Source organism: Peromyscus leucopus, chromosome 17 (assembly GCF_004664715.2).
Source record: "Peromyscus leucopus breed LL Stock chromosome 17, UCI_PerLeu_2.1, whole genome shotgun sequence".
NCBI lineage: Eukaryota > Metazoa > Chordata > Mammalia > Rodentia > Cricetidae > Peromyscus > Peromyscus leucopus.
The window spans coordinates 25,641,187-25,651,254 of record NC_051077.1 but is presented as its reverse complement, the minus strand read 5'-3'; the positions used below and the strand labels follow the sequence as shown (position 1 = coordinate 25,651,254).

Genomic DNA, 10,068 nt, shown 5'->3' with positions numbered 1-10,068 from the left:
TGGATGGCTCATCTTTCTCAGAAGAGCAGGTTACAGTGCTGTGGAATGGTCTGTATGTCAAATTGCTCTGACTGGTCAATAAATAAAACACTGATTGGCCAGTGGCTAGGCAGGAAGTATAGGCGGGGCTAACAGAGAGGAGAAAAGAAAGAACAGGAAGGCGGCGGCGGGGGGGGGGGGAGGAAGACTGCCAGCCGCCTCCATGACAAGCAGCATGTAAAGATGCCGGTAAGCCATGAGCCACGTGGCAAGGTATAGATTTATGGAAATGGATTAATTTAAGCTGTAAGAACAGTTAGCAAGAAGCCTGCCACGGCCATACAGTTTGTAAGCAATATAAGTCTCTGTGTTTACTTGGTTGGGTCTGAGTGGCTGTGGGACTGGTGGGTGACAAAGATTTGTCCTGACTGTGGGCAAGGCAGGAAAACTCTAGCTACAGTACAGCAACTTCTTGCATGAACAAGCCTGATTTCTCTCGGACAATGAAACCCTTGGTTCTTATGCGTGAGCAGGTCAGGGATGATTCTGGCATGTCAGAGAATCAACAATTAGAGAATTATAGAATCTCGAACTGTTGTGGAATATTATTTAACTATGAAAAGGTGTGTTACATTTGTTTATGCTGCATTGGTTTAACAATTTAAGGATGTGTGTTTAATTACACAGAGATGTGTTGCATTTGTTCCACTTTGCCTGCCTAAGGCAACTGATTGGTTTAAGGAGCTGAATGGCCAATAGCTAGGCAGAGAGAATAAATAGGGATAGAAATCTAGGATCAAGAGAGGAAAGAGAGAAGAGAGGAGAGAACAAGGGAGATGCCCAAGGCCAGAAGCCAGACAAGAGAAGCAGTTGAAGTAAGGAAGAAAGGGAGAAAGGAAGGGAGGAAGGAAGGGAAGGAGGGAGGGAGAGGAGGGAGGGAGGGAGGGAGAAAGGGTGATATATTGTGTATCCTAATAAAATTTGCCTGAAGATCAGAGGACAGAACAAGCCACTGGATTAGACCTAGATGCCAAGCAGTGGTGGCACACACCTTTAATCCTAGCACTAGGGAGGCAGAGATCCATCTGGATCTCTGTGAGTTCAAAGTCACCCTGGACTACATGAGATTGACTTAGTCTAGGAGAGAAACAGAGCCAGGAAGTGGTGGGACACACCTTCGATCCCAATATTTGGGAGTCACAAGCCTTTAACCCCAGCACTTGAGATCTCATGCCTTTACTTGGGAAGCACACACACCATTAATCCCAGTACTAGGAAGGAAGTGATGGCTGGGTGGAGAAAGGTATATGAGGTGTGAGGAGACAGGAACTGAAAGCTTTTCAGCTGGAGAGCTTTCAGCTGAGGACTACTTACCTACTAACCACCAATTATGATAAACTGTTACTGTTTGGGTATAAATGGCCCCAAATGCTCATGCACTGAAGGCCTTGGTCCCTGAGTGTGGCACTATTACAAGTGACTGGATCACCAGGGTACTGCCTTTAGCAATGGGTCAATCCATTGTGAAGTTAATAGCTTAATGGGCTATTGGGAGGTGGAACCTGGTTAAAGAAGTGGGTCATTGTGGGTGCCTTTGCTTGACTCTGCCCCTTGCTCTGTCTCTTTGCTCCCTGGCTGCCTGGAGCAGCTTTTCTTCTGCCACACTTTTCCCCATGGTGTACAGAAAAACTTAGCCAAGTGGCCATGGGTTGAAACCTTGGAAACCAGGAGCCAAAATGACTCTCTCTTCCTATCATGTACCCGGTGTGCTTGTGCATGTATTGTGTGCAAGTTCATATACCTGTCACATGCATTTGGAGGCCAGATGAACACACTGAGTGTCTTCTTCCTTCTCTTACCTTATTTGTGAGGCAGCCTCTCATTGGAACCCCAAGATGGCCATTTAGGTTAGATTAGTAACTTCCCTGGATCTGCTGATCTCCACCCAGAATACTTCCTCTGGCTCTGGGATTACAGGCACATGTGGGCAGGCGTAATATTTACCTGGGGTCTGGGAGTTTAGACTCAGGCCCTCTTGCTTTCACAGAAGTGCTCTACCCTCCACCCTCCCCCATCCCCAGCTATCTCTGCATCCCCTCATCAAGCATTTTGCTAGTGATGGGATGGATGCTGGGGGAGCTTCCTGAAGATCAATGTCAAAGCAGTTGAAATGGTAATCTCAGACATGGGATCTCAGGATGGCACACTTCAAAAAACAGCTGGTTATTTTCATGATGTATCATGAGGACTGAAGTTCTGTGGATGTTTCTCACTTATCTCATAAGACTGGGTAGTCACAGCAATGGCCCTCTGAGTGTAATAAAATAATAATGAAGTAGATTGTATTGTATTGTTTCTGAGCTTTAAAGGTCCTTAAATTCAGAAAACAAAGACAAACATAAGCTTCCAAGATACAAGTGAGTTTGAGATGTGTGCTTTTGTTTTGTGCGATACACATGCATACCAAATCATTATAAGTCATATTAAGATTTATTTAAAAACACATGGTTACATTATAAAGCATAACATTATAATAGTTAAAGCAGCAATAGTTTTTATTACAAATTCTAAAAAAAAAAGAGTCCAACTTTATATGTAAAAAGGAACACCAATTATTAAAAACATCAAAATTATCTACTGAACAAAACATCTTTACATTTGCACAGGTACAATAGGGTACTTGTAGGGTTTTGTAGACATAGAAATTTTAGATTGCATTAGGCCTTCATGCCCAACTGCTATTAAATATAATGATAACAAAATAAAGCAATAAAACAATTTGGCACTGCTAGTGGACATGAAAAATGAGGGGCCCATCCATGAATTGTGGGTACAGAGGATCACCCTGCTGGCAGTACAAGGCTTTCTACCGACAGGGTTTTCGCCATGCATTTCTCACCTGGAGGCTGTGTCCCTGTAGGAAACACAGCAGGCCAGGCCCTACTGTGCCAATTCCAAGACATAGCCACCCCCCTCCATGAGTCATAGATATTTCTTGGTCCTTATTCACCTTAACATACTGAGGAGATATTTGGGACTGAAGTTAGGGATCCCAGATGACCTTCTACTCATTAGAAATCCTTTGCTTCCCACTCTGCCTCACTATCGTAGACACTGCCAAAGTGTAAGAACAGACACCCACGTACAGTAGGCTGCCTGGCTGTGGCATCAAACTGGGGCCCTAGCTGTACTCTCTATGGGCCTATCAGTGGTCAGAAAGGCTGTTTAGAGCCCAGAGACTGTGGCAATGGCTTCAGCCGTAAGAACAGACAAGTCCAGAACTCCTGACCAGTAGTGTTCAAACTGGGTTATGTCGTAACAGAATACATTTGAAATCAGTAAGACCAAAACTGTGTAAATATAAACAATCACGAATACTACAAAAGCCAACACCTAAACCAGCAATACAACAGTAGTATAAGACCTCTCAAAATCCACAAAGCTATTTTAAATTCTATAAATATAAGTATACAAGGGAAAAAAACTCAGCTAAACAACAAAGTCTAGCAATCTTATTTTCACATCTATAGCTAAGATGACCTTGGCTGGCATTATTTACTACATGAATTTCAGTACTTTTCCTTGATATATAAAATAGAAAAACGTACAGAGAAGGCACAATTTGGGCACTAGCAAAAAGAACAGTTAGCGTCACTCATGTCACCAACCCCTACACACTACGTGAATGTGAATCATCCATTAATAACACTAAACCCAATCTTTTAAAGTGCTGTCGAAATTGTATTTGGGGGACTACCACTTGAAGTGTATCTGGAGAAATCCCTAGGTTGTTGCAAGGAAGCAAGAGCTGGGACTTTAGTGCAACTTCATTATCTGGGTGGCAATTTGGGGATACACATTTTTTTTTTTTTACACAGCCACATTTGCACATGCGCACATGTACACACACGCACTCGATATAAGAAGAGGGTAAGGTGCAGGTATTCTTTCTGAGTCCTTAGCACTGTAGGACAATTACTTTTCTTCACCTGTGCTAAATATTCAAACAAACTTAGAAAATTATCTAGTAACAATTCTGAATTACAGTGTTTTATTAGAAAACCTTTTAAACAACTACCTGCAAACATTTAGGACTTGGAAAAAAATGACTAAAATAAAAAAAAAAACTTTATAAAAATTAAAATTATCTAACCTTTTATTCTTTAGAAAGATGATTCAGAAGCTGGTATTCTTTTTAAATCAATTACAGCTAGTAGTACTAAAGGTAACATACCAAAAGTAGTTTTAATGTTGATTCTACATATTAACATTGATATATATCTGTATATGATATATATATGTGTATAGATAATATTTTGGTTATTTTTCTTGACATTTTTATCACTAAGGAAACAAGATTAAGATAGTTTTTATATCTCAAAGATTCTAGTTAAGTTTTTCTAAGGAGCTTCTAACCTTGAGTTTTTATAACCGTCCTTTTAAATATATGGTTGGCCTGACATTTATGTGCTAATTCACAGAGCATTCTCTTTTGTGAAGGCATGAAGTTAAGGTGCTGTGATGAGACAATCTCATTGAAAATACCAACAACACAGTTCTTAGTTTAAGAAAAAAAAGTACTACAAACTGCTTTTGCTCGTCATGATGAATAGAAGGTGTCCACATTTGAGATTCTGGAGCATTTGCCCACTAGTCAAATCTATACAAAATATTTTGGTGATCCTACAAAACAGAATAGGATGTTATGTTCAAAGTGTTATGAACTCAAGTTTGGGAGGACAGAGGGTTGGCAAAGAGCTGGTAGTACTGGCGTTTACTGCCCAGCACACCCAAGAACATGTGTGTCAGAAACAGTACTACAGAGACAAAAAAGAATACCCCAAGGTTCCTACCCCTACTCCATTCAGATTCCAAAGCACCTGTCATAATATGGTATAGTCTAGTAATTTCATATTAGAAACATGATAAATATGTCTTAAAGAATCTATCTATAGAAAACATACATATAAAATTGTGTATTTTAAAATAGCTAAAAATCTAAAATATCTATCAATATAAAACATTAATCTCTCTCCACAGCAATTGGGTTTTTATCTATGTAACAATATGACATCCAAAGCTCATCAGAAACCCAACTTAGACACTGATAACCGAATGCCCCCTCCCCCAACAAACACACACAAATATACATCACACATACATATACCAATGTGTTTATAAATGTTATACACATACAGACATGCCTGTCTATTTGGGTCTTCACAGAAAAAAAAAGAAGAGTATGGTCTCTGACAAAACATCTCTTCACAGACATCTGTGTTTCCAACGTGTTTTGGTGTGAACATTCTGCTCCTAACTGAACACCGTGGGCATAGTACTTCTAGTTGCCTATCACGGTCCAAACAAATCTGTTTTTTGTTACAGTAAGACATTCAGACATTCATGTATGAAGTTCTTCACATTTTGAGCAAAGAGTACTGCTGGAACAGCAAGGATTTTTTTAAATTTAAATTTAAAATTTTTTTGAGAATTTTTTACATGAATATACAGTTCTGATAATTTTCTACCCTCCCTTCTCCCCTGCTACAATTGCCCCAATAGTCTATCAAATCCATGACCTCTTCTTTATGATTGTTACATACGTGTGTGTGTGTGTGTGTGTGTGTGTGTGTGTGTGTGTGTGTGTGTAAAGAACCTGCTGAGTCCATTAAGTATTGCTTGTGTATAGAAGTATTTAATGCTGACCAACTGGGATCACATCACTGACCAGGGAGCTCATCCTTGATTCTCTCTCTCTGGGCAGCCATTAATGATAGCAAGAATTCCTGATCATGCCTATAGACCTCTCCAAACTATTTTAGCCTTTGCTTCTCCTACTTTTCTTCTGTAGTAAAGCAAGCAGTTGGAAAGAGTGTCTGGGCTTCAGATTTTATCACGTGCACCCTGGAAATTTTGGAATGTCAGCACTGAGCCCTGGGTTAGGGAGGCACCCCTAACAGCCAAGAACCCAGAACCTTTGCCTGCTTGTCTGATAATTAATCTCAATAAATGTCTATTTCCACATGAAGGATTGCAACTTGCCTTTAAACAGCATCAGTAAAATAAACAATCTCTTAGAAGAATTATGAGAAAGCAACTGTTTTCCTTGTCTTTGGATTACGCCAGGTAACTAGCATTCCTGGTAACACAGTCTCCTGGGAGTGCTACACCTGTGTTAAGTGTCTAGCCTCTAAATTTACCTGACAAACCATTTAATTACTCATACAAAATTAACTCATGAGGAATAAGAAAGATTGGAGATGTATAATCCATTATCAGTGAACCCTGTAAAGTAAAATGTAGCAGAGAATCTTACATATAAAATTTATTTAATCATATACAAAGATCACTGTGTTTTTAATTCAATTTGGTTATCTAACTCAAAGTTTTAAATAACTGTGTTCTGAAAGTCATTGATGATTTATTGTATAATATCAGAGCTTGTGTTAATAGGCTTAATGTGGTCATTTAAAAGCAAATGAAAGAAAAAGTGATAAATGATGGGGTGGGGTGGAGCAGGAATCTCTAAGCATTTCTAAAAGAAACATCAGAGGTATACTAGGTCTCAAAATCCATAAGTTGGGCCCCAATGCCCCGTGAGACTGGACTAGAGGTATTTCCCCACACCCCTTCATCTTTTTCTTCTTTGTACGTTGTAAAGATAGAATTTGCTACAGTGTCCCTTTCCATCTAGATCAGAGAAACTATCAGAAGCAAAAGAGCGGCTGATGCTGTGACAGCCGCTGAGCTGTGATCAGGTGCTTAGTAACGGAAAACAACCTGAACCATTCCACCAAATGTGTGACATGGGGACCTGGACTGTCTTCATTCACTTTTAAAAACAGAAAGCCTATCTGAGCCTCTGTCTACACCTCTGGTCTTTCGGCCATGGGACCACCTTCATTTTCTGGCTTAAAGGGTCCCAAGGAGGTCCTGGCACCTCTCCTGAGTCCTCAGTGGGGTTGGGGTTGGGGAAGCATATCACTTATAGCAGGTGGAAGTGTTATGTGTAAGGATCAAGGCTCTCACAAACAGGAGTGATCATCTGATGTCACAGACTCTCTCTCTCTCCATCCTGTCATACTGAAAAACCAAACACTCCCCCGGGCTGAAGTTTTAGTGAATTGTCCTAGCAAGTAGGAGAAGAAGATGTGTAAAAACTCTACAGAGGCACTGTAATCTACAGAAAAGGCTCATTCCTTATCCCCTCCCCACTCCTGACCACTGCTAAACCTCTGAAAGGTGGCTACATTTTCAGTATGTCCAAATTGACAGTCACAGACCTACTAAGGAAAACCATCGCTATTATCTTAACTACCTAGGACATATACAGAACAAACTTCTATTGGACAATATACTCTATATCAGTACGTGCAGGATCTGTCACCCATCACAACGCTGGAACAATGCCACATAGTAATAAAAACCAACAACACTTAACACTCACATTCCCAAACTCACATGTACGCACACAGACACATTACTTTGGGGATACTCATTGCTGAGGAGTGCGCTCAGGCAGTTTCCCCAGACCCATAATTCACCATCTGAAGAGAAGCTGTCTGGAGGAGGAAATATAAGTTAGGTGGACCATCTCTGCAGCAAACCCATGACATCCCAGCATGATGGTGACGTCCTGCCATAGTTCACTCCTTGTAAGCTGTGTGTGGTAAAACCATGGGCCAGCATCAGCATTCACTTGTCTTTTCATGGAATATGAAAGGTAAACTGAGGTTTCGTTGGTGATGGTCGTTTGCTTGCATGGCAGATTTTTCTTCTGTTGCTGCATGAATGTTGTCTGAATAAACATCTTCATCATCTTCTTCATCCCTGGGGTTACCCTCCAAGCTGTGTCTAATACCATAAGCGAAGTAAATCAGAAAGCCTTTGGGGAGGAAAAGCATATCAATGTGTTAGGAAGTGTTTTAATGTGGATAACATAATACAGTAAGTCTCCCCCTCTCTTTCTGTGCAACCTTGGGAAAAAAGAATGTGTGCATATATAATATATAAATACAATCTGCTGAGTCTGCTTCTGTCATCCATGTGGATATGGCTTCAGGGCTGACCACTCCACAGCTAACAAGTGCTGGAGGAAGGAGAGGCTAAGTCTCCTTCCTCCAGCAGTTGTTAGCTGTTGTTGCCTGTAATTCTAGAGGCCGTTGTGGAATATTGAACCATGTCAAGATGTGTTACATTTGTTTATGCTGTGGAATATTAATTTAAGTGAGCAATGGTGTGTGCTGCATTTGCTTCCACTGCATTTGTTTAACGATGTAAAGATGTGTTGCTGTTGCACCTTGCCTACCTAAGGCACCTGATTGGTCCAATAAAAAGCTGAATAGCCAATAGCTAGGCAGGAGAGGGACAGGTGGGGCTGGTGGGCAGAGAGAATAAATAGGAGAAATCAAGGCTCAGGAAGAAAGAGGGCGAAAGAGGGAGAGACTCCTGGGGCCAGGCAGGCAGTCCCCAGCCAGCAGACACAGAGTAGGACATACAGAAAGAAAGGTAAAGAGCCCCGAGGCAAAACACAGATGATGAGAGCTAGCCAGAAAGGAGCATAAGCTAAGGCTGAGCATTCATAAGAAGTCTCCATGCTATGATTTGGGAGCTGACTGGTGGTCCAAAAGAAAAAGCCTGGTAAGAGGCTATCAACTTCAGAGTTTGTGTGTGTGTGTGTGTGTGTGTGTGTGTGTGTGTGTGAGAGAGAGAGAGAGAGAGAGAGAGAGAGAGAGAGAGAGAGAAGGGAGGGGCTAGAGGGAGGTACTTGGGTGGGACTTCAGGAAGGGAAGGGAGGAGGGAAATTAATATAATTATATTTCAATTTAAAATATATTTAAATAAAAAAATCTTGAAAATGAAAAACAGAATGTGAAAATGAGAAGTTGCACAGATCTCCTATTCTAGACAGAAAGCACCTCTTCATTTGTAACATCCCAACCCTACAGAATATATTTTTATCTCAACAAGCATTTTCAGACAGCAGTTAGGTGGAAATTTTCTACTTATGCTCTCAAAACAACAGAATAGCTTTAAGCAGAATGATGGCAAGGCTCACATTACACATGAAATCCTAGCAGTGAGTTATCAGAGTCATGGTCGGGTAGTCTGGAAAGCATGCCCCGTGTTCACAAAGGATAGGGATGTCCTTCTACCTGTTACTGTCAAATGGGAGGCCTAAGGCCGGGGCACAAAATGATTGTCAATAACTATTCTAATTGTGAGGGAAAGGAGGCCATGTTTTAATCATCCTTAGAGGAAAACTATTTATAAATATGTATTTGCCCATTCTTAGTTCTATTTTTAGAAAGCCGGGTGAGAGTTGGGATTGTTGTGACAACTCCTGGAGGGCTTCCTTTTCTCATTCATAAGTTGGAGAAAGCAGAGTCTGTGTGAACTCCAGGGTCACTGGGAGATATGAATGAATGAAAAGTAGCATCTGAAGAGCTGGAGATGTGGCTCAGTGATACAGGCCTGGGATAGCATGTCTGAGGCCTGGGTTGAGTCCTCAGCACAAAAGAAAGGAAAAGAAAGGGAGGAGAAAAGCACAAAGAAAAGGTGTTTGGAAACATGGGGAAAGTAAACGTTGAGATAAAGTCGGAATGGGAGGAAATGAGAACATTTAGTTTTAGGAAGGGAGCGAGCACATCATTCCTGTAACCACAGCCCACAAAGCAAGGTGAACCAAACTCCACAAGTGTAAGGCATTACAAGACCTACCAAGCACCATCCAGATGCTGAATCTGACCCACGTGTCCGCACTTAACTGGACCATCAAGTAGATGTTGACCAGGATGCTGAAGGCTGGCAGAAAGGGTAAGAACGGGACCTATGGGAAGAAACATCCTTTGAATACAGTGCTACTGTAGAAGCATGGTCTCCAAGTAACGTCAAGGGCGTGTCAATATCTGACATGTACGCATACTGTGTCACTAAGCTTACAGTCTCAAAAAAAAAAAAAAAAAAAAAAAAAAAAGGAGAACCTGAATAAATGCCATCCCTATAGAAACTAGTGAAAGGCAAGTCACTGTTGACATGACATGCTGGCGCTGAAAGAAACACAATCACATCTGCAGGTTATCATCGAGA

At 41.1% G+C, this 10,068-nt stretch overlaps 1 protein-coding gene across 1 annotated transcript in view; it reads right to left on the bottom strand.

The window, feature by feature from the left end:
- Nucleotides 1–2,450: 2,450 nt before the first annotated feature.
- Slc7a2 (solute carrier family 7 member 2) overlaps nucleotides 2,451–10,068 on the bottom strand; it is a 58,684-nt gene continuing 51,066 nt past the window's right edge. Inside the window, 2 exon segments of the mRNA XM_028872354.2 lie at nucleotides 2,451–7,864; nucleotides 9,700–9,808. Coding sequence (XP_028728187.1) covers nucleotides 7,668–7,864; nucleotides 9,700–9,808 — 306 coding nt within the window. The 3' untranslated portion in view covers nucleotides 2,451–7,667.